General features: G+C 37.6%; 1 protein-coding gene across 1 annotated transcript in view; it reads right to left on the bottom strand.

The window, feature by feature from the left end:
• Window positions 1–4088: 4088 nt before the first annotated feature.
• SYCP1 (synaptonemal complex protein 1) overlaps window positions 4089–24754 on the bottom strand; it is a 79512-nt gene continuing 58846 nt past the window's right edge. Inside the window, exons 28-32 of the mRNA XM_059673682.1 lie at window positions 16120–16179; window positions 12253–12432; window positions 7858–8001; window positions 4761–4850; window positions 4089–4670 (exon numbers count right to left, since the gene is read on the bottom strand). Coding sequence (XP_059529665.1) covers window positions 4533–4670; window positions 4761–4850; window positions 7858–8001; window positions 12253–12432; window positions 16120–16179 — 612 coding nt within the window. The 3' untranslated portion in view covers window positions 4089–4532. The remainder of the gene's footprint in view (window positions 4671–4760; window positions 4851–7857; window positions 8002–12252; window positions 12433–16119; window positions 16180–24754) is intronic.

Raw genomic sequence — 24754 nt, forward strand, 5'->3', positions numbered from 1 at the left:
GGGTGATAGGGGAGGCTAGGGGACTGTCTAGGGCGGGGGGATAAAATGGATACATATGTAATACCCTTTGTAATACTTTAAGCAATAAAAAAAATAAAATAAAAAAAATAAATTGTTAAAAAAAAAAATCAGTTTACCCATCTGAAGTCTAAATTATCTGTAGGAGTCACATTAGAATAATCTGCCATTTGAAACACAATCTATTTATTTAAACTCCTTTCAATTTTTTTCTTAAATGATACAGATAATTGATAGTAAGTAGAATTGGACCTAATGTGCATATTAATCATTGTATTATCTTGAAGCTCTCAAGTGGAGAGACAAAACTAATTTAATATGTATAAAATTATGTCAATTTACTTCTCCCTTTGATAAGTTAAAGCCCCCAATACGCCACATTCATATGAATTTACAAAAGCTTTCTCCATTTCAAAACGTTTTTAAGTTGGGATCATATATAAATGTTAATAGGAATTGCTAACATATTCTGTAATAAAACTCATAGTGTTACAAAAGATCAGTATCAAGTATTCTTTCCTGTATATCAACACTTACTTCTCTATCCCTTAGTATATCATTCACTCTATTTTTCTTACTTTATATAACCTCTTGGTAATTAGATATTATTTCTCTGGCTGAATAATATGAGCAGTATTAACTGTACTCACAATAACACGTGTAACCACTTCTCAGCAACTAATCAACGTTATTAATCTCACCAAAAATTATTTTAACTTTTCTCATCGTTTAGTACACCTTTTACTTTAAAAGAATCACAGTATTGTTATATGTAAAAATCAATAAAGAATTCTGTTAGTAAATTAATCTGTGGAAGCCAAGAAATAATAAACTAATACTAGCAATGCAGTGAACTTCCTTCGCTATGTGTGTTAAAAAAACAAATGAAGTGAAAGAAGCTAGACTCAAAAGATGACGTATAGCCCTAGCTGGTTTGCTCAGTGGATAGAGCGTTGGCCCGTGCACTGAAGGGTCCGGGTTCAATTCCCAGTCAAGAATATGTACTTCAGTTGCAGAAGCCTCCCTGGCGCAAGCCCTGGTTGGGGCTCATGCAGGAGGCAAGCAATGGGTGTGTTTCTCTCACATGGATATTTCTGTCTTTCCCTCTCTCTTCTACTTTCTCTAAAAAAATCAATGGAAAAATATCCTTGGGTGAGGATTAAAAAACAAAAAAGATCATGTATAGTCTGATTCCACTAATTTGAAATATACAGAATAGGTAAGGCCATGGAGTCAGAAAGCAAACTAGTAGTTTATCAGGGACTGGGGGAAGTAGGAAATAAGGGAAAATAATGAGTACAGGGATTCCCTTGGGGATGAGGAAAATTATTTGAAACTAGATAAAGGTAGTGTTTGCACAACATTGTGGACATATTAAATACCAGAAAAAGTTTGCTTTAAAGTGCTTAATTTTATTATATGAATTTCACATAACTTTAAAACAATGACAATTGACAACTTAAAGCAAAAATAACAATGTATTGTGGGATTTATAACATACGTATAGAAGTAAACTGTATGTCAAGAAATAAACTGTATGGCAAATCCTAGAACAACCACTAAAAATGAAAATATAGCTAAAAAGCCCATAGTGTCAAAAGAATGAGAAGACACAGACTGGAGAAAATGTTTGTAAAAGACGTACCAGATAAGGATTGTTATCCAAAATATAAAAAGAACTCTTAAAACTTAACAACCTGATTTAAGAATAGACAAAAGGCTGAAGAGATACCTCACCGAAGAAGACATACAGATGGCAAATAAGCTTATGAAAAGATATTCCACATCATATGTCAGCAGAGAAATGAAAATTAAAACAATAAGGTCCCACTCACTATATGCCTACTATAATAAACTCATACCTGCATATGTAAAAATACAACTAACTAAATACATTACATTTATTATCAATCTATCATGGAGGGGGAAAAAGGATACCCTCTATGTTCTTCTTAAAGGTTACTAGGAGAGGGGAATTTGATGGAGGGGGACTCTGATGTGTATGGAGAAAAGAGAGTAGGTAAGGGAGAAAGCAAAAGGGGGAAAAAGAGGGCATTAAGATTTTAAATGGTTACATTTATGTATTGATGTAAATTTTGCATATGCATACAGAATTTAAGTCATTTTTAAAACTATCTTTTCCTTTTCTTTTTTATTGCTTTTATAGGCCTCAAATTACTCATGTTTAAGTGATCTTTTCAGTTACCTCCAACTCTAAACTCTGATTTCATAACTTAAATAATGTTAAATCTTATCTGTCTCCTGTTTGTCATTTCCTATTTCTAACCCACAGTTGACCTGCCCTGATTAAAGTTCTTGATGTACTACTAAAGCCTGTGGACTATTAATTATACTCAATTCAGGTTGCCTGAATTATGAATAATTTATTTCTAACCTTTATATCAACCAAAGCAACTTGCTCTTTGACATCATTAATTTTTACATTTACATGAAGGAGACATTTTAGGAGTAGAATGATAAAGTTATGGATATTTTTCTTAGGACAGGTGTTAGATCTAATCTAAAAGTTTGGAACTTGAACTTTCACTCTAAGAAACTTTCCCTTCTCTCACCTGGACTACTTCACTAACTAAAAACATGCTATTGGCTCCCAAATGTATACCATTACCCTGGAATTGTCTCTAAGCCAACTTACCATCTCTATTTGGATGTCCAATAAGCATTTCAAACCTAACATGTCCAAAACTACAGCTCATGCAAAAATATTGAAGCTATCCTTGGTCCTTTCTCTTTCTTATCACATCTCACATCTAATTTTCAAAATGAATCCAGAAGTTGACCACTTTATTCCCCTGCTGCTGTCGCCCTTGTTCAAGTCACTTACCATCTCTCATATGCATTATTAAACCTGTTTTCTGTTTGTCTTTTGTCCCCTTTTCATAATGTTTTCAACATAGTGGTCAAAAAGTAAGATCCATATGCTAAAACGTGAGTCAGATCATGGCTCTTCTTTGCTCAAAAAAATCTACTGATTTCACATCTTATTCAGAGTAAAGCCAAAGCTCTTAAAGCAGCTTACAAGCACTACATAATCTGCACACCCATCCTGTTCATTATCAAGCCTTTTCTCCTTCTATTCTCCCTTTTGCACATTATCCTCCAGCCATGGTGGCCTCCTTGCTGCTTCCCAGATATATCAGGCACACCCCCATCTCTGGGCCTTTGTATTTCCTGTTTCTTTTGCCAAAAATATTTACCCCAGATAGCCACAGACATGTTATTCAACTGTCATTTTAGTGAGGGCCACCCTACATAAAATTTCAACCCCTTTCATGCTCCCTAATACTCTGCCCTGTCTCATTCCTCCTTAGCAATTACCATTAACTAATATACTAAATGTTTCATTTATTTATTCTGTTTATTGTCTATTTCCCTCACTAAAATGTAAGCTCTAAAAGAAGAGAGGGTTTATTTTGTTTTGCTCATGGTTGTATCCCAGTATCTAGAACAGCGGTTCTCAACCTGTGGGTCGAGACCCCTTTGGCGGTTGAATGACCCTTTCACAGGGGTTGCCTAAGACCATCCTGCATATCAGATATTTACATTACGATTCATAACAGTAGCAACATTACAGTTATAAAGTAGCAACAAAAATAATTTTATGGTTGGGTCACAACGTGAGGAAATTTAAAGGGCCAGAAGGTTGAGAACCACTGATCTAGAACTATACTTCATCCTTAGGTAGACAATCCATAAATATTCAACAATGAATGTTGGCTAAGTGAAGTAATTTAGGAAGTTATACTGGTATAGCCTTTTCCAGCAACTAAAAAAATTGTCAATTTTATAAACAAGGTAAAGTTGCTTCAGAACTGTAAACTTTGGATAAAATGAGCTCAAGATTTTAAAAATGAATAGTATTATCAAAATTTTAATGATTAGCTGTCTAGAATGAGACTTATTAATATTTTACCCTCCTCAAAGAGTGTGGTAGCTTGCAAAATGCTCTACTTCTGTGAAATCTTGTGCAACAGATACTTTTTTAAAAATCAGTTTATCCATCTGAAGTCTGAATTATCTGTAGGAGTCACATTAGAATAATCTGCCATTTGAAACAAAATCTGTTTATTAAACTCCTTTCAATTTTTTCTTAATACAGATAATTGATAGTAAGTAGAGTTTCTATCTACAGAATCAAGGAGAAGCATTTATTTGCATTCAAAATATTTTAATAGTAAAAAATTAAAAGTAAATCTCAATAGTCTATTCCTAGCATTCAATGGCTAACTTTATAATTTGAAAACTTAGCCAAAACAGTTTTCATGAATACCAAAAAAAGGTAAAAAAATATATAATCATCTAATTACCTGAATACAATGACAATTTTTCAGATAACATGTAGTTATTTCACATTTACACAAAAATATAAACAAATAATGTATGCAAACATTAAAAAGCCTCAATTACAGAAAAAAATTGGCTCTTTATAAAGTGAGAAAAAGTTAACTATGAATTTTGTTATTAGCCTCCTTAATCACACTGATTTTCTGAAATTAAACAAAGAGCCTTCCTGCTTCCTTTAGTTTTTTTCTCCTATCCACTTTAGCAATCACAGCCCAACGGTCATCCCGCATTTTCCTCAAAGCTCCGAACTTCGGCGCAGATCCAAGGGCTGTTAGAGATGAAGGGGTCTGAATTCAAAATAAAATCATAATATGTTTAATTAAAAAATTAAAGTCCAGCTTTTGAAATGTGCTTTCTGAAATAAATTTGTAAGTTACCTTTTTTGGTGTTCTGACACAAAAATGAGAAGTTGTTGAATAATTATTCTTGCATCGCTTTTTCATTGTCTCTTCCTCTGAAACCATGGTCTTAAAGACAAAACAAAAATATAACTTGGGTATTGCCATCATAAATATTACATTATTAAAATTTTGTCTACATACCACATATGAAGGGGAGGAGTAGGGGAAGGTGAAGGAGGAGGGAGGAAGAAAGAACAGGGAAGAGAGAGGAAAAAGACAAAAAAGAATACTAAAGGGAGAAACCAAGATGGCGGCGTAGGTTAACGCAGGAGATCGCTGCCTCGAACAACCACTTCAGAGATATAACTAAAGGACAGAACGGACATCATCCAAAACCACAGGAAGGCTGGCTGAGTGGAAATTCTACAACTACGAGGAAAGAGAATATCATACCCAGACTCAGAGGAGGCGCAGTGCTGAAGTGAAATACTCAGGTGCGGAGTGCCAGCGCGGAGCGGGCTGGTGGCGGAGGGCGCGGTTGTTGTTTTCAATCGGGAGGGAGTTTCAGACTCTGAGCTCCAGATCCGGGCGAGTCTCTGGGGAGCAAGACTCAAACGGGAGAAGCGGGACTGTCTGGCTTCGGTCGGAACTCGAAGGCAGCTTTCTCTCCGAGGTTTGCAGCCATTGCTGGGACTCTGAGAGGCAGAGCCCCTGGGGAAGGAACTGAGAGCAGCCATAACTGCTCACTCTGGCCCGCCCTGTAGATCCCCGGGGACCAGCCCCGCCCAAGCCCTGCGCAGAACCATTTGCCCGATAGCCTCAGGCAAAGGCTAGGTTAGCACCGCCTTAGAGATCCAGCACAGAAGCCCTCCCACTGCAGACCCAGCGGACTCTGATAGCCAGTTAGCCTGGAGGTCAACTCACCCCCGGTATTGCCGACATCAATCAAGGCTTAAAGGCAACAAGACTGCACACAAAGACCACTAGGGGGTGTACCAAGAAAGCATAAAAAATGCGGAGACAAAGAAACAGGACAAAACTGTCAATGGAGGATATTGAGTTCAGAACCACACTTTTAAGGTCTCTTAAGAACTGTCTAGAAGCTGCCGATAAACTTAGTAAGGCCCTCGAAAAGACTGGTGAGACCGCCGATAAATGTTGTGAGATCCTCAAGAAATCTAATGAGACCCTCGATGTTATATTGGGGAACCAACTAGAAATTAAGCATACACGGACTGAAATAACGAATATTATACAGACTCCCGACAGCAGACCAGAGGAGCGCAAGAATCAAGTCAATGATTTGAAATGCAAGGAAGCAAAAAACATCCAACCGGAAAAGCAAAATGAAAAAAGAATCCAAAAATGCGAGGATAGTGTAAGGAGCCTCTGGGACAGCTTCAAGCGTACCAACATCAGAATTATAGGGGTGCCAGAAGATGAGAGAGAGCAAGATATTGAAAACCTATTTGAAGAAATAATGACAGAAAACTTCCCCCACCTGGTGAAAGAAATGGACTTACAGGTCCAAGAAGCTCGGAGAACCCCAAACAAAAGGAATCCAAAGAGGACCACACCAAGACACATCATAATTAAAATGCCAAGAGCAAAAGACAAAGAGAGAATCTTAAAAGCAGCAAGAGAAAGAAACCCAGTTACCTACAGGGGAATACCCATACGACTGTCAGCTGATTTCTCAACAGAAACTTTGCAGGCCAGAAGGGAATGGCAAGAAATATTCAAAGTGATGAATACCAAGAACCTACAACCACGATTACTTTATCCAGCAAAGCTATCATTCAGAATTGAAGGTCAGATAAAGAGCTTCACAGATAAGGAAAAGCTAAAGGAGTTCATCACCACCAAACCAGTATTATATGAAATGCTGAAAGGTATCCTTTAAGAAGAGGAAGAGGAAGAAAAAGGTAAAGATACAAATTATGAACAACAAATATGCATCTATCAACAAGTGAATCTAAGAATCAAGTGAATAAATAATCTGATGAACAGAATGAACTGGTGATTATAATAGAATCAGGAACATAGAAAGGGAATGGACTGACTATTCTTGGGGGGGAAAGGGGTGTGGTAGATTCGGGAAGAGACTGGACAAAAATCGTGCACCTATGGATGAGGACAGTGGGTGGGGAGTGAGGGCGGAGGGTGGGGCGGGAACTGAGAGGAGGGGAGTTATGGGGGGGGGGAAAAAGAGGAACAAATGTAATAATCTGAACAATAAAGATTAAAAAAAAATAATAATAAAAAAAAAAAAAAAAAAAAAAAAAAAAAAAAAGAATACTAAAGAAAGAAGACTATGACAAAATAGCCTCATTCTGCCAAAGACCTAAATTTTGATCCTATTAACTATGTTCCTGAAAGGTTATGTAAAATACAAGATGCGTGTGAATAGTATTTTTCTAACTTCTATTTCAGTTTCAGAGTCTTTTTATTACCACTTTCTCCTCCCCTTATTCCCAGCCTACTTACTCAACTCACACTTAAGTCCTATATAGGAAGCATTTATAATCACATACAAATTAAAATATCAGTTATCAATTTATGAGTATTGTAATCCTCCCAAATAATAATAGTAACACTTATTTAGTACTTTCTTTATGTCAGGCACTGTTTTAAGCACTTTGCATATTTTAATTAGTTTTAATACAATTTTGTGAAGTAGGTATACTATTATCCTCATTTTAAATAGGGGAGGAACTGAGACACAAATATTAAGTAACTTGCTCAAGATTATATAACTAGTTAGAGGTGGAACCAGGATTCAAATCCAGGTAGGCTAGCTCCATTCACTGAGCCAAACTGGGTAGGGCTAACCTTTCTTTTTTGAAAAGAAAATGCAGTAAAAGCTCCTTTATAACACTGTTGGAAAACAATATGGTTAATTATTTCAAATGCAACTATGTTATATCACGTATTTCAAAATGTAATGTTTTCTAAAATTTAGAAAAATTATTTAAACCCTAATTTCTTTAATTCTGTAAAAGCATAAGATTCTGTTATAGTAAAGTTCTACTGTATTTAGTATTGATAAATAATATGATATTTTTTTATCAAGAAATAAAGTACACAATAATGTAAACAAATAATAAATACTAATTATTTGCAATGCGTTTACCAGAAGATCAGCAGATTCTGAACTATCTGAGTTAATATCAAACTCAAAGACCATTTTTCTCTTTTTAATATCTTCTTCAATGGGTGCATTCTTGTTTTCTCTTGGCTGAATTTTTAGTTTCGTTGGTGTCTTCACAGTATATGCCTACCCAAAAAGAAAAACAACACATTATTTCATCAAATAAAACATACATTAATAAAGGCAAGTTGAGTCTTTAGTAATCAATAAGTCTCCATTATTGTTGGCATGTTTATGAAGTATAAATTTTGAGTAAGAATTTAATTTAGATGTTCTTGGTAATAAAACTTTTATAACTTTCTTCAAAAAAATATACAATAGTGAACTTTCTCTTTCCCTTGAACTTACTGAAGAAGATATTAGAGGGTGAAGAGGGAGAAAGTAAAAGGAAGAGAAAGAAACACTAGTTTTAACAATCACCAATCTTAAGAGGGGCTTTAATTTTTCTAGCAATTATTAAAACCAAGAATTGAGTGAGCATTGCTCTCTCAACAAAAATCCTTATTTTTAAGAAAATAAGTTTGCCAGTTTTTTGTTGGTAAAGTAATTCACTTAGTCAGTGTTTGTTATTCCATATTGCCCTGTAAGTTTTATAATTTTTAAAAGTATCTTTAAAAAGTAAGGTCAGCGAAATCAGCAAAAATGGCAGAGTAAGAAGCTCCGAAAATTCTCTCTCTCACAAAGCAAAGAAAATACTGATAAAAAATGGTGTCAGCTTTTTCAGAACTCTTGGAATTAACCAAAGCTTGCCATAACCTAGAGATATTTTCCATTAACTTTTCCTTGTCCCATCCTCTGTCCTCCAGCTCTATGTTACCCTTAAAAAATAACAGCCCACACTCATGGTTCAGCCTGGCAGCCTTAGAGCAGAACAGAACTAGGGGTTCTTTCAAAGCTGTATTCCCAAAGGGCTGTCCTTACTTGACTTGTATGGTGGTTCTCTGGAAGACCTCACTTACAAGGCAGTTTGTTTTTGACCTGACTCAGAGCTCACTCAGTACAAAAAAAACTTTCAACTTGGTGTGTGTAGATCAGGGAGTAGCATTTCTCAAAAACAGTTACAGGCAAGTGTTTTAACTTTGAGCTCACTAAGACAAGGACTATCAGTTGGGGTAAATGATAGATTACACAAAAATTTAGGAGTACAGTTTATAAATGAGATGTCCAAAGGGTTTTTGAAAAGCTCTGGCATACTCCTGAAAATATAGAAAGCCATGCACATGCATAGGGCTGTGAGTAAGCACAGTAAAGACCTAAAAAGGCCCTAAGCTCTTACCTCTGTCAGACCTTGAGGGTCTGCACAAGCAGGAATTGAAGGCTAAGACTATCTAGCGGAGTGTTAAAGGCATGCCCTAACAAATAGTCCATGGCAACGTTTGGGAGATTTGTTGGTACAAGTTTTTAAGGAGATATCTGTTCAAACATTAGCTGAACAGAAAGCTAACCACGTAGAGATTTCAATGGCACTAAAAGAATACAAACTTTACAGGATTAGTTTAGAAAGGTCATTAAACAAACAATAACAACTATGACAAGCAGAAGCAACAACAAACCCAGTGGAGAAGGTAGAATCTGATTCCCAGAACTCACATTATATTATTTTTAATTTTCAGATTTCATGAAAAAAATGAGACATGAAAAAAAAACAAAACCCAAGAAATTATGGCCCTTACATGGGAGAATGAGGGAACAATCAACAGAATCTGTCTCTAAGGAAGCCTAGTCATTGGACTTTGTCGATATAAATGTTATTTTTTCAATTTTTTTCTTTATCTTTAATGTTGACACTATTACAAATATCTTCCTATTTTCCGTATTTGGCCACCTCCACCTAGCTACCGCCTCCCCTTCCCTCTGGCCATCACCATACTGTTGCTGTCTGTGTCTATGGGTTTTGCATATATGTCCTTTGGCTAATCCCTTCACCTTCCTTTCATTCAGTTCCCTCTTAGGACTGCTTTCATTGTGTTCCATAGATTTTGGACTGTTGTGTATTCATTTTCATTTGTCTCAAGATAATTTCTGATTTCTTCCTTGGTCTCACTTTTTACTATGCATCTTTTCCATTTGGCTGTTCCTGAGTTGTGTCCTTTATAATGAACTGGAAATAGTGAATAACTTCCCTAGTTCTGAGAGTCATGCTAGCAAATTGAGCGGGGGGGGGGGGGGGGTTATAGGAAGCCCCAATTTATAGCCAGCTGGTCAGTAGTACAAATGATGGCAAGCCAAGACTGTGACTGCCATCTGAAGTGGGAGCCTTGTGGGATTGAGCCCTTAATCTGGGGGGTCTACATTAAGTCCAGATAGTTAGTGTCATACTTGAATCAAATTATAGGATACCCAGTTAGTGTCTGGGGAGTTAGAGAACTGAAGTATAAGAAACACACACATACATTTTGTATCAGAGTAAAAACAACTCAGGCAGTATCTATTAAGATGGAATGCATTATGCATAAGCCTATAACCCTTACATGGGCAATTAACCCTTCCTGGAGACATAGCCAACCTACATGTTAAGTACTAGAATGCATACATGTTAAGTACTAGAATTTTTATAGCAACACTATACATAAAACCCAATCTGGACACTACCCAAATGTCTATTAATAATACAATAGATAAACTGTGGTGCAGACACACAATGAAATACTATATAGAAATAAAAATAATCTACAACTTCAAGCAACAATATGGATGAACCCACAAATATAATATTAAGTGAAAAAAAGCAAAAAATATATAGTTCTATTTATAGAAAATGCAAAAAGAGGTAATACATCTAATATTGGAAGTTGGAACTGTGTAGGAAATTATCTCAATTGCCTAGAATTAAATGTCAGAAGATATGTCCATCTCATTATAGTACTGAAGTTTTATATTAATACTTTTATCTAACCTGTACTCATGTATAGATTATTAAAAGTTTTAAAATGTAACTGATTATTCAGTATTTGATCAATCATTGTCTTTTTTAATTAAAATGTATATTTCTAATCATATTTTATAAAGCTGAGAGAATTGGTTGCATGTTTATTTTCCTAAAGTTACTTTTAAGATAAAGTTTCATAATGGCAAGTAAACTTTGCACATCTATGTAGTCTGGTAAGTATTGTCACATTTGAAAATCATGTTTATTGTAACTTGTTTTATACAAAATACTGAATAGTAGAAATTGTATAAATATAATCATGTAATTAAAAGTATTACTGAAAAAAACAGTTGGCCTTGGGGGAGTGCTAGTAACTGGAAGAGGGAATAAGAAGCTCTTCTGGAGCTCCAGTGGCGCAATCGGTTAGCGCGCGGTACTTATAAGAAGCTCTTCTGAGGTGATAACATTTCATGTTTTAATCTGAATGATGGTTATAAGGTTATGTTTGGTTTTGTAAAAATTCATCAAGTTGTATAATTAAGATCTATGTGTTCTTGCATATATTTCAATTAAAAGTTTTTTATTTTTTTTCAGATTTTAAAATATTTTATGGTTATATATCTTAACAGATGCCTATGACCTGAATGCTCACCTCAGGCTTCTGCATTCCTATCAAAAAGGAGCTGCCAATTAAAAGTTTTTTAAAGTAAGGTCATTCTTTAATAGAAATCATTTCATATCCTGAATAATATAGTAGTAAGTAAAACAAAATAGCTTTATATAAAAGCCTCTCTAAGCTATGTAAATTAATTTTCATAGCTTCTATGAGGTGGATAATCTATAGTAATAAAAGCATAATATGCTAATTAGACCAGACAGCCAGATGACCTTCCAGACAAAGCCAGGGCTGCGAGAGCCAAGGCAAGCTGCTGCAGCTGCAAGGGCCAAGCCCCTTGCACAAATTTTGGGAATCGGGCCTCTAGTGTATATATAACAGCATATGAGTGGAACTCTTCCTTTTGCTCTGGAATTGTTTACAGGGGCACACAACTGAGGGGGAAAGGGCTAGTAACAGATATTCTAAACAAAGTGACCTATAATTAAGGCCAGGTCCTTCTCTGGGGCTTACTAAAAAGTGTTTTACATAAAAGCAAGCCCTACAATCACCAAACTTCCTTATTCCCAGTTATATTAAGGAAATTGGGAGAGAAAGACATGATATTTTAGCTTAGAGGGGTAGAGACAGGTGGAGATACTTTTCCCACATCAGGGACCTATGCATTGGTGAATGCTACTAAGTTATGAAAGCTGCCAAGATGCCATTAAGTTGTGGGCAGTGACAGAAAAAAAACAAATACATTTCATGTTGGTATCACAAAAAATTGAAACTTTTACGAAATTGGCTTTATATCTACTAATATGTCTGATACTAGATATGTGGTATATAACACCAAACTGTCCTTTTTAATTAAAAAGTTACTACTTCTTTTGAAATTTTACCAACCAACCTTTGGTAATGGTTCAGATAAAGTATTTTTGGCAGGTGTCCTCAGATTGTCTTTTTTTTCTTTGGGTTTGCCATAATCAGCTGATGTGAAGTTTCGAGAGATATTTTGTGAAGGAGCTACTTTAGGATCAAATTTCTGATAACTGGTTGTAAGTGTTTCCGATAAAGATGTCTGTATTTTCTGTATTAGACAATAGAAATGAATAAAATTGTTAAATGTCATTTTAATTACAATGTAGCAACTAGTAGAAATAACACAGGAATAAACTAAAATTTACCCCCAAATTTATTATTGACTAGATAATTTTGAATAAATGACATACTGATTAAATTAAATAATTAATTCATTTTTGGTCAGTTCATTTTCCTATTTAAGATGAAAATGGTATCTGCCCCTTCCTGTCTTCAGAGAGCTGCTATGAAAACAAAGACGATATCTCAACTCTATCTGATTGAAAACTGAGGATTCTATAAAGAAAAATCTCTATTCCTGGTGGCAAAATGCCTTAATCCGTGGTTCATTCTAATAGTATAAAAACTAGAAGGCAATTTATTCTCATTTCCATTCATTCTCTTTTATGCTTTCATATCTTCTCTTATCTATTAATAAATGTCAGTTTTTTCCTATCCACCAACCTCACTCCCCTCAAAAAAAGGGGGGGGGGGCGGCCCTGACCGGTATGGCTCAGTGGATAGAGCGTCGGCCTGCCGACTGAAGGGTCCCGGGTTCGATTCCGGTCAAGGGCATGTACCTTGGCTGCGGGCACATCCTCGGTGGGGAGTGTGCAGGAGGCAGTTGATCGATGCTTCTCTCTCATCAATGTTTCTAACTCTCTATCCCTCTCCCTTCCTCTCTGCAAAAAATTAATAAAATATATTTTTTAAAAAAGGGGGGGACAAAAATTATGATAATAAAGAACTAGACAAAATTGTCAGAAAAAAATGATAAAGTAGCTATTTGCTTCAACTCTGAAAATAAACAAAATGCAAATTTACTCTAAATACTTAGATATTATTTCAACTCAATTTATATGGTTTCCTTTCTCTCTACCTTTATATATCTTTCCCTCAGCACCTGACATAGCTTTCCAGTAAAAGCTAGAAACAGTAGCTGCTTTAGTGGAACCCTACATGAAACTCATGCCTATTACTTTCTATTTTACCACTTTTGTTGGTCACCATCATATCCATGAATACAATCAAGGCAACCACTCACAAGAAAGAATGAAGCGCAAACACAACAACCAAAAGGTGGGGGAGGCTACACTTTCAACAGGTTGGTGGTTGAATCTGCAGTGAGAATAGATCATTACTCAAATTAGGAGGGTACAGGGTACAGAGTACAGGACTATGACATGACCACAAGTACTATAAAAAACAATGAACTAGGAGTCAAGTATGCTCTTTTCTCCAGGAACTTTTACTACTTTTCTAGGTGATTTTAACTAAGTCATTAAGTATCTCCAGGCTTAAATTTATCCATTTATATAATCAAGGAGCTAAATAAGGTGACTAGTAGGTTTCTTGACTAGTCCTAGTGATCTCACTTTTATAGTCATTTTTCCAGTAGGTATGAATCTTAGTAATATTTTTTCACAGTTGCACTTCTGCATTCCTTTCCTAAACATACATCATAGTTGATAGCACAATTTTAATGAAAACAAAGTTATTCTTCTTCATCAGTAGTCTCCAAAATGTAACTGCTTTCATGGAAAAATGTTTCTCCCCAAAAAGGACTGATAATGGCAACTACACCACCATGTGGCCATGTCTGAGAATTAACATTTCCTGGATAGCCTGGTAGCCTAAAAGAAAATGCAACTGCCCCTCCTCATTCTAGAATACTGAAATAACCCTCTTCGTAATACATCATGGAAATGTATGCACTTTCCTACAAGTTACCTTATTTTCTAAATGTTATACTTCCAGTGATGCATATATTCAGAACATTCATGATTTTTTCTGTTGTACTTTTTAAGCACTTACGTGGTATTTCCTGTGTGCTGAGCACTATTTTAAATGCTTTACAAATACTATTTCACTTAATCCTCATAACAACTTGAGGAAATAGTTACTATTATTACCCCTTTATAAATGAGAATACTGAGGCATGAGAAAGTTAAGTAACTTGCCCAAATTCAGACATGTTTGATAAATCTAATGATTATTATATAAAGACTTGTGATATTTCCATAATTTTGGAATAAAACATAGAAAATAAAAGCATATTTAAATTATTTCTTTTTTCATTTTCTCATTATTTGCCATGTATATCCAGTCCACAGATACAATATAAGGCATTTACTAATCTACTTGAAAACAGATATAAATAATAGGCAGATATTATTGGAATTATACATGAGTCATAACAACTTTTTAACAATATGGGATATATACCTGCATAGTATGAATACATTCTATATTTGGAAATAAATATTAGAGTTTAACCAATTTATTTATCTTTGTCTGACACTTCCCTTAGACCATTACCTAAACCTGCTGCCTAATTTTAATATGACAATAATTTCTCCAAATATTTTTTCAAGTGCCTACCACAGTATTTGGAACATATGAAGCATTCAATATTCACCCACAGGTATAATAATTCTTTTCTTCTCTTTCTTTGAACCCAAATATAACGAAATTGTTGTATCCAGCAGTTGACAACCTTTCGGACCTCACGGACCACCGGTTGGCGACTGCTGGATACCTAAAACTCAACTGTTGTCAACTACTGTCACTTTCAGTTTATAGTCAAAAGCAACCTCTGTGGGGACTTAGGACTGACTACATCACTGTGTAGAAAGAATGTTTAACCATTAAAACTTGCATTTAGAATTCTTCTGTAATGTGTAAGAAGCAGAGGGGTATCGCTCTTCCACATACCTGGTGCTTCCTTCCATGTGTAGGAAGCAAAACTAGGGTAGCATTCCTAACCTCTTTCTCCTTAGAGGAAGAACAATGACTTAATGCAGGGGTCCTCAAACTACGGCCCGCGGGCCACATGAAAATACAAATATTGTATTTGTTCCCGTTTTTTTTTACTTCAAAGTATGATATATGCAGTATGCATAGGAATGTGTTCATAGTTTTTTTTTAAACTATAGTCCGGCCCTCCAACGGTCTGAGGGACAGTGAACTGGCCCCCTGTTTAAAAAGTTTGAGGACGCCTGATGGGACTAGTGAATTTGAAAGGAGAAACTGGGCAAATATAGCTCAAACTCTTCCTTATGCTTACTCTTGGGTACCAGAAGAAGCGCACATTCTGCTCTCCTCCCCTTTATGCCATGTTTTACAAGAGCAGCCATTTTTAAGTGGATAACTTGTTCCAGTTCAGATCTACCGTGACAAAGTAGACAAATATGTTTAATTTGGGATTTCAAGATTAAGAAATCCCTTTACCTTCAAATGTAAGCTATATTCTCCAATATTACTTATTAATAATAAAGATATTATTTTGGTTTTCATTGTCTTTCTCAATAGGTTCAGACTTAAAAGCAGGATGTCATATATTTAGCCCTCTCAAACCCAAAACTAGGCATAATCTAAATATAAGCTTTAGAATTTTTAATGAAAATATTTTGCCTCTAACATTAGAAAATTTTCAAGAAACACAAATGTACCTAATTTAAGATAATACTGTAATAAAAATTATAGAAGGTTGAAAACTTCTCTAAATCTCCAAGTGACAACTGCTTTAAGGTTTTTAGCAAATGCTTTTTAATAATAGCAAGAAACAATTTAGAAAATGAAATTGTGTGATATATTTTAAATGTTTTTTTCCTACTATGAACAAAAAAATTTTCTAAGTAAATGTTAGAAAATGAATTGGTTATAAAGAAAACTAAAAATTCTATAAAACTCTTACCTTGTCAGTTTTTTCTTTGAGAGTAACTGTGTTTTCTTTTGCCTGTCTTTTGAGTTTTTCCTATTAAAAATGAATATCAAGTACATACAATGTAGTCATTACTATTACCACAATGAATGTTCTTATTATCAAAGAAGTATTAATAAGAAAATAATACTGACCTACAAATTTTATAAAAAGAATAAAAAGTAAATAGAAAAATGAATTAGTTCTTCTCTATAGAAATGTTACTTAGTTTCAAATATCTTAAGAGCAGGTCTCTTAAAAACTTGAATCACAACTTTCTCATTCATAAAATGAAGTGGATGGACCAGATTATAAAGTAAGGAAATATACACAGGTAACTAACTATAAAGAGCTGCTAAGAGATCCAAAATATTATGGGCCTTTAGAGGCAGAATTCACTTTTTCTCTGTGTGTTGTCCTTGAATAATGAACTTTCAACATGAGATTAAGAGATGAAGGAGCCCTAACTGGTTTGGCTCAGTGGATGGAGTGTCGACCTGCGGACTGAAGGGTCCCAGATTTGATTCAGGAAAAGGGCATGTACCTTGGTTGTGGGCACATCCCCAGTAGGGGGTGTGCAGGAGGCAGCTGATCAATGTTTCTCTCTCATCGATGTTTCTAACTCTCTATCCCTCTCCCTTCCTCTCTGTAAAAAATCAATAAAATATATATTTTTTTAAAAAGAGATGAAGGATAAAGTACAGAAAAGCCCAAAATGCTTGGGAAATAATACATCACTTTTACTGGAGATTAGGGTGTGTCTATTCAGTAGTAAAAGAAAAGAAAAAATAAGCCTGTCCTACAGAAAAGAATATGTAGTATGTCTTTAATATGACAATCATCTAGAAAAGAGAATTGTTACAGCCTCAGGGCCTTAAAGATATCAGAGAAGGGAAAGTTCCAATGCATAGAACTTTAGGAAAACTTGCCTTACCTACCCATAATCCCTATGTCAATATCTATCTTCACTGAATGTCTTATGTACAATATGGTATTTCTCCCATAGTGATACTCCTAACCAGATAACCCATTTCACCATGAAAGAAGATGGCTGTAAAGTGATAATAACAGTAGTTGCAATTATTATATATCCTATCAACCACCAATAGTTGGTTGACTTTTAGAACTACAAAACAGCCAGAAAACAATAGATGGCATTAGTAAGTCCTTACCTAACAATAATTACATTAAATGTAAATGGACTAAATTCTTCAAGTAAAATACATAGAATACCTAAATGAATATATATATATATATATTTCAAAGATATGTTGCTTATAAGAGACTCACTTAAGCATTAAGGACATTCATAGCCAGAAACTAAAGGGATGGAAAAAGATATGCCATACAAATGGAAACCAAAAAAGAGCAGGAATAGCTATACATATATCAGACAAAATAAGCGTTAAGTCAAAAGCTGTAACAAGAGACAAAAAAGGTCATTATATAATGACTAGAGGCCCGGTACACAAAAATTTGTGCACTTGGGGGGGTCCCTCAGCCCGGCCTATGCCCTACTGCAGTCTGCGACCCCTCGGAGGATGGGGGATTGGGCCCAAGCTGGCAGTCAGACATCCCTCTGGCAGCCTGGCAGCCCTCGGGGGATGTCAACTTGCCAGCGGGGAGCAGGCCTAAGCTGCAGTCGGACATCCTTAGCGCTGCTGAGGAGGAGGGAGAGGCTCCCACCACCACTGCTGTACTAGCAGCTGTCAGCCTGGCTTGTGGCTGAGCAGAGCTCCCCCTGTGGGAGCACACTGACCACCAGGGTGCAGCTCCTGCATTGAGCGTCTGCCCCCTGGTGGTCAGTGTGTGTCATAGTGACCAGTCATTCCCAGTCGTTCTGCTGTTAGGGTCAGTTTGCATATTACCCTTTTATTATATAGGATATAGGATAGAGGCCTGGTGCATGTGTGGGGGCTGGCTGGTTTGTCCTGAAGGGTGTCCCGGATCAGGGTGGGGGTCCTGCTGGGGTGCCTGGCCTGGCTGGGTGAGGGGCTGATGGGTGTTTGCAGGCTGGTCACACCCCCTTCAGGGTGGGGGTCCCCACTGGGGTGCCTGGCCAGCCTGGGTGAGGGGCTGATGGCTGTTTGCAGGCTGGTCAAGCCTCCCCCAGTGGGGACCCTCACCCCATAGAGGTTTGGCCAGCCTGGGTGAGGGGCTGATGGTTGTTTTCAGGCTGATCACACCCCCTTTAGGGAGGGGGGTCCACTGGGTTGCCTGGCCAGTCTGGTGAGGGGCTGAGGGCCGTTTTCAGGCTGGCCAAGCTCCCCAGTGACAGAAGCTCCCAGCCTCTCCTTTTTTTATTTATTTTTTTATTCTAGGATTTATTTACCTTCTATATTTGAAACTTTGTAGACTTGAGAGGAGCTCAGAGCTGGCCAGGGCGGGGGGGAGGGAAGCTTGGCTTCCTCCATCACCACGGGCAACCAAGCCTCCTGCTCGCTCCAGCTCCGTGGCCACGGCCAGCTGAAAGCAGGTATCTGGGGTTTATTTACCTTCTATAATTGAAACTTTGTTGCTTTGAGTAGAGCTCAGAGCAGCCGCGGCAGGCAGGAAGCTTGGCTTCCTCCATCATTGGGGCAACCAAGCCTCCTGCTTGCTCCAGCTCTGTGGCTACAGGCAGCCATCTTGGTTGGGTTAATTTGCATATAGTCGCTCTGATTGGCTGGTGGGCGTGGCTTAAGGCATAGCGAAGGTACGGTCAATTTGAATGTTTGTCTTTTATTGGTGTAGATAAAGGATATGAACTATGCTTTAGGCAGTGGTTCTCAACCTTCCTAATGCTGCGACCCTTTAATACAGTTCCTCATGTGGTGACCCCCAACCATAAAATTATTTTTGTTGCTACTTCATAATTGTAATTTTGCTACTGTTATGAAACATAATGTAAATATCTGATATGCAGGATGTATTTTCAGGGGTCGCGACCCACAGGTTGAGAACCACTGCAGAGGAAACAATCCTAACAGATATACAGATATATATATATATATATATATATATATATATATATATATATATACACATATATATACACACACACACATATATAATATATATATACATATATACATATATATTATATACATATACATATATACATATACATATTATATACATATATATATGTATATAATATATATGTATATATATATATTATATATGTGTGTGTGTGTATATATATACACATACACATATACTATATATATATATATATATACATACACACACACAACTTTCCAACCAATAAAACAATATTTTTTAATTTTTACTTATTGATTGATTTCATAGAGAGAGGAAGGGGGAAGGAAGGAAGGAGAGAAGAAGGGAGGGAAGGAGAAAGAGAGAAACATCGATAAGTTGTTCCACTTATCTATGCATTCACTGGATGCTTCTTGTATCTATCCTGATCAGAGATCAAACCCATAACCTGGCGTATTGTATCAAATTCTAACCAACTGAGCTATCTGCCCAGGGCCCAGAATATTCATTCTTAAACACATATGGAGCCGAACCGGTTTGGCTCAGTGGATAGAGCGTCGGCCTGCGGACTGAAGGGTCCCAGGTTCGATTCCGGTCAAGGGCATGTACCTTGGTTGCGGGCACATCCCCAGTAGGGGGCGTGCAGGAGGCAGCTGATCGATCTCTTTCATTGATGTTCCTAGCTCTCTATCCCTCTCCCTTCTTCTCTGTAAAAAAATCAATAAAATATATTAAAAAAAAAAAAAAAAAAAAAAAAACACATATGGAAAAAACAAGCAATAAAAACAAAAACCACAGTCCTGACTGGTTTTGCTCAGTGGATAGAGCATCGGCCTGCGGACTCAAGGGTCCCGGGTTCAATTCTAGTCAAGGGCATGTACCTTGGTTGTGGGCACATCCCCAGTTGGGGGGTATGCAGGAGGCAACTAATTGATGTGTCTCTCTCATCAATGTTTCTAACTCTCTATCCCTCTCCCTTCCTCTCTGTAAAAAAATCAATAAAATATATTTTTAAAAAAACACAACACATACAGAACATCTCCAGGATAAATCATATGTTAGGTCACAAAACAAATTTTTTTTAAATGACAGTATGTTTTCTAACCACAATGATATGATATTTGAAGTCAATAATAGAAAGAAAATTCACAAATATGTGAAAATCAAACACAACAAATAATCAATCAATTGGTCAAAGAAGAAATCAAAAGGGAAAGCCAAAAGTATCTTGAAACAAATGAAAATGGAAACACAGCATCCCAGAACTTATAAGATACAAGCAGTTCTAAGAGGAAGATTTACAGCAATAAACACCTACATTAAGAAAAAAGAACGACCTCATACAACCTACTTTAACATCTCAAGAAAACAGAAAAGGGAAAACAAAGCCCCCAAAGTTAGCAGAAGGAAATAACAAAGATCAGAACAGAAATTAATGAAATAGATACCAGAAAAACAACAGAAAAGATCAATGAAACTAAGAACTGATTATTTGAAAATATAAACATAACACCTTTAGATAGACTATTTAAAAAGAGAAAGAAGAATCAAATAAAATCAGAAACGTAAAAAGAGACATTACAACAAATACCACAGAAACACAAAGGATCATAAAAAACTACTAAAATAATTATATGCCAACAAATTAGATAACCTAGGAGAAATGAATAAATTCCTAGAAATATATACCTACTAAGACTGAATCATGAAGAAATCAACACTAATAAAAGAGAAAAATGGTAATTGGCGTACGGCGATACCCTTTTCATTGGCTAATCAGGGCTATATGCAAATTAACTGCCAACTAAGATTGGCAGTTAACTGCCAACAAGATGGCAGTTAATTTGCATATGTAGGCACAATGCAGGGAGGCGAAAGGGAAAGCAGGAAGAAGCCCCCTGCCACTGACAGTGATCAGAAACCCAGGGGGGAGCTAAGAGCTGGGGGGCAGGGCAAAGGTGGCCCTGGGGCCACCTTTGCCCTGCCCCCGAGCCATGATCGGAGAATCAGGTGCCTTTTCCGCCCTGGCCAGTGATAGCAGGAAGTAGGGGTGGAGCCAGCGATGGGAGCTGGGCACGGTCGAAGCTGGCAGTCCCAGGAGCTAGGGGTCCCTTGCCTGGGCCTAAAGCGAAGCCCACGATCGCGGGGCCGCTGCAGCTGTGGGTCCCCGCTGCCCGGGCCGGACGCCTCAGCCAGAGGCATCCTGCAGGGGCAGGGGCAGAGCCTGCGCAATCGCGGCGCCCCCTGCTGCCACTGCAGGTCCCCGCTGCCCGGGCCGGACGCCTAGGCCAGAGGCGTCCGGCCTGGGCAAGGGCCCGATCTTGCGATTGGAGGGTGATGGGGGTCAATGCCTGAGGGCTCCCAGTATGTGAGAGGGGGCAGGCTGGGCTGAGGGACACTCCCCGCCCCCCCCCCGACACACCCAGTGCACGAATTTCGTGCACCGGGCCCCTAGTAGAAAATAAGACCAGATCAGCCCTAACCAGTTTGGCTCAGTGGATAGAGCGTCAGCCTGCAGACTGAAAGATCCTAGGTTCGATTCCGATCAAGGGCATGTACCTTGGTTGCGGGCATATCCCCAGTAGGAGGTGTGAAGGAGGCAGCTGATTGATGTTTCTCTCTCTCTCATTGATGTTTCTAACTCTCTATCCCTCTCCCTTTCTCTCTGTAAAAAATCAATAAAATATATATTTTTTAAAAAAGAATAGATCAATAACAAGTAAGGAGATAGAATCAGAAATCAAAAATTTGAGGAGGAAGGAACACTTTGAAATTCATTTTATGAAGCCAGAGAAGGGAACTGCAAAAAAAAGAAAATTACTAGCCAATATTCTTGATAAAAACAGATGCAAAAATCCTCAACTAAGCATTAGCAAACAGAATTCAACAGCGCATTAAAAAGATCACACAGACAGACCGGAGAGAACCAAGATGGCGGCATAGGTTAACGCCAGAGTTTGCTGCTTTGAACAACTACTTCAAAAGTGAAACTAAAAGACGGAACGGACATCACGCAGAACCACAGGAATGCTGGCTGAGTGGAAGTCCTACAACTAGGAGGAAAGAGAAACGCATACGGACACTCAGAGGAGGCGCAGTGCTGAAGTCAAATTCTGAGGTGCGGAGTGCGCGGAGCGGGCTGGCGGCGGAGGGCCCGGTTGGCGTTTTCAATCGGGACGGAGTCGCAGACTCTGAGCTCCAGTTCTGGGCGAGTCTCTAGGGACCCAGACTCAAACGGGAGAAGCGGGACTGTCTGGCTTCGGTCAGAGCGAGTGCAGCTTTCTCTCCGAGCTTTGCAGCAGGTGCTGGAACTCAGAGAGGCAGAGCCCCTGGGGACAGGACTGAGAGCCGCCATAACTGCTCTCTCCGGCCCACCCTGTTGATCCTGTGCGACCCGCCCTGCCCAAGCCCTGCACAGAGGCATTTGCCGGATAGTCTCAAGCAAAGGCTAGATTAGCACCTCCCTAGAGGACAGAAGTTCTCTCACTGCTGACACAGCTGATTCTCATAGCCACTTGGCCTGGAGGTCAAACCCTCCCTGGGATTAGCTACAACAATCAAGGTTTAACTATAAGACTGCGAACAAAGACCACTAGGGGGTGCACCAAGGAAGCATAACAAAATGCGGAGACAAAGAAACAGGACAAAATTGTCAATGGAAGATATAGAGTTCAGAACCACACTTTTAAGGTCTCTCAAGAACTGTTTAGAAGCTGCCGATAAACTTAATGAGATCTACAAGAAAACTAATAAGACCCTCGATGTTATGTTGGGGAACCAACTAGAAATTAAGCATACACGGACTGAAATAACGAATATTATACAGACTCCCGACAGCAGACCAGAGGAGCGCAAGAATCAAGTCAATGATTTGAAATGCGAGGAAGCAAAAAACACCCAACCGGAAAAGCAAAATGAAAAAAGAATCCAAAAATGCGAGGATAGTGTAAGGAGCCTCTGGGACAGCTTCAAGCGTACCAACATCAGAATTATAGGGGTGCCAGAAGATGAGAGAGAGCAAGATATTGAAAACCTATTCGAAGAAATAATGACAGAAAACTTCCCCCACCTGGTGAAAGAAATGGACTTACAGGTCCAAGAAGCGCGGAGAACCCCAAACAAAAGGAATCCAAAGAGGACCACACCAAGACACATCATAATTAAAATGCCAGGAGCAGAGGATAAAGAGAGAATCTTAAAAACAGCAAGAGAAAGAAACTCAGTTACCTACAAGGGAATACCCATACGACTGTCAGCTGATTTCTCAATGGAGACTTTGCAGGCCAGAGGGGAGTGGCAAGAAATATTCAAAGTGATGAATACCAAGAACCTACAACCAAGATTACTTTATCCAGCAAAGCTATCATTCAGAATTGAAGGTCAGATAAAGAGCTTCACAGATAAGGAAAAGCTAAAGGAGTTCATCACCACCAAACCAGTATTATATGAAATGCTGAAAGGTATCCTTTAAGAAGAGGAAGAGGAAGAAAAAGGTAAAGATACAAATTATGAACAACAAATATGCATCTATCAACAAGTGAATCTAAAAATCAAGTGAATAAATAATCTGATGAACAGAATGAACTGGTGATTATAATAGAATCAGGGACATAGAAAGGGAATGGACTGACTATTCTTGGGGGGGAAAGGGGTGTGGGAGATGCGGGAAGAGACTGGACAAAAATCTGCACCTATGGATGAGGACAGTGGGTGGGGAGTGAGGGCGGAGGGTGGGGCGGGAACTGGGAGGAGAGGAGATATGGGGGGGGAAAAAGAGGAACAAATGTAATAATCTGAACAATAAAGATTTAATTAAAAAAAAAAGATTAAAAAAAAAAAGATCACACACCATAATCAAGTGGGATTTATACCTGGAATGAAAGCATGATCCAATGTATACAAATCAACTAATGTGATACACCACATTAGCAGAATAGATAAAAATCATATACTGATCTCAATAGTATTTGACAAAAATACTATTATGTCTAAAAGCATTTGACAAAATTGAACTTACTTTCATGATAAAAACTCAAAAAAATTAGGTATTGATGAAATGTACCTCAACACAACAAAGGCCATATTGAAAAGTCCACAGCTAACATCATACTCAAGGACAGAAGCTGAAAGCTTTTCCTCTAAGATCAGTGACAAGAATGTCCACTCTCACCACTCCTACTCAACACAATATTGAAAGTCCCAGCCAGAGAAATCCGGTAAGAAAAAGATATTAAAGGCATCAGATTGGAAATGAAGATATAAAATTGTCTCTATTTGCAGATGACATAATTTTATATAGAGAAAACCTATAGATGCTACCAAAAATCTGTTAAAACTAATAAAAAAATTCAGTGAACTTACAGAATACAAAATTAACATACAAAAATCTGTAGTACTTCTATACATTAACAGTATTGTCTGAAAATAAATAAAATACTCCCATATACAATAGCATCAAAAGACAAAATATTTGGGAATAAACTTAACCAAGGAAGCGAAAGATATCTACACTGAAAACTACAAGACATTGATGGAATTAATCAAAGTGCATGCGTGCACACACACACAAAAGAAAGTTATAGTGTTCATGGATTGAAGAATTAATAATGTTAAGATGTCCATATTACCCAAAGCCTTCTACAGATTC

This window comes from Myotis daubentonii, chromosome 18 (assembly GCF_963259705.1).
Source record: "Myotis daubentonii chromosome 18, mMyoDau2.1, whole genome shotgun sequence".
Classification (NCBI taxonomy): Eukaryota; Metazoa; Chordata; class Mammalia; order Chiroptera; family Vespertilionidae; genus Myotis; species Myotis daubentonii.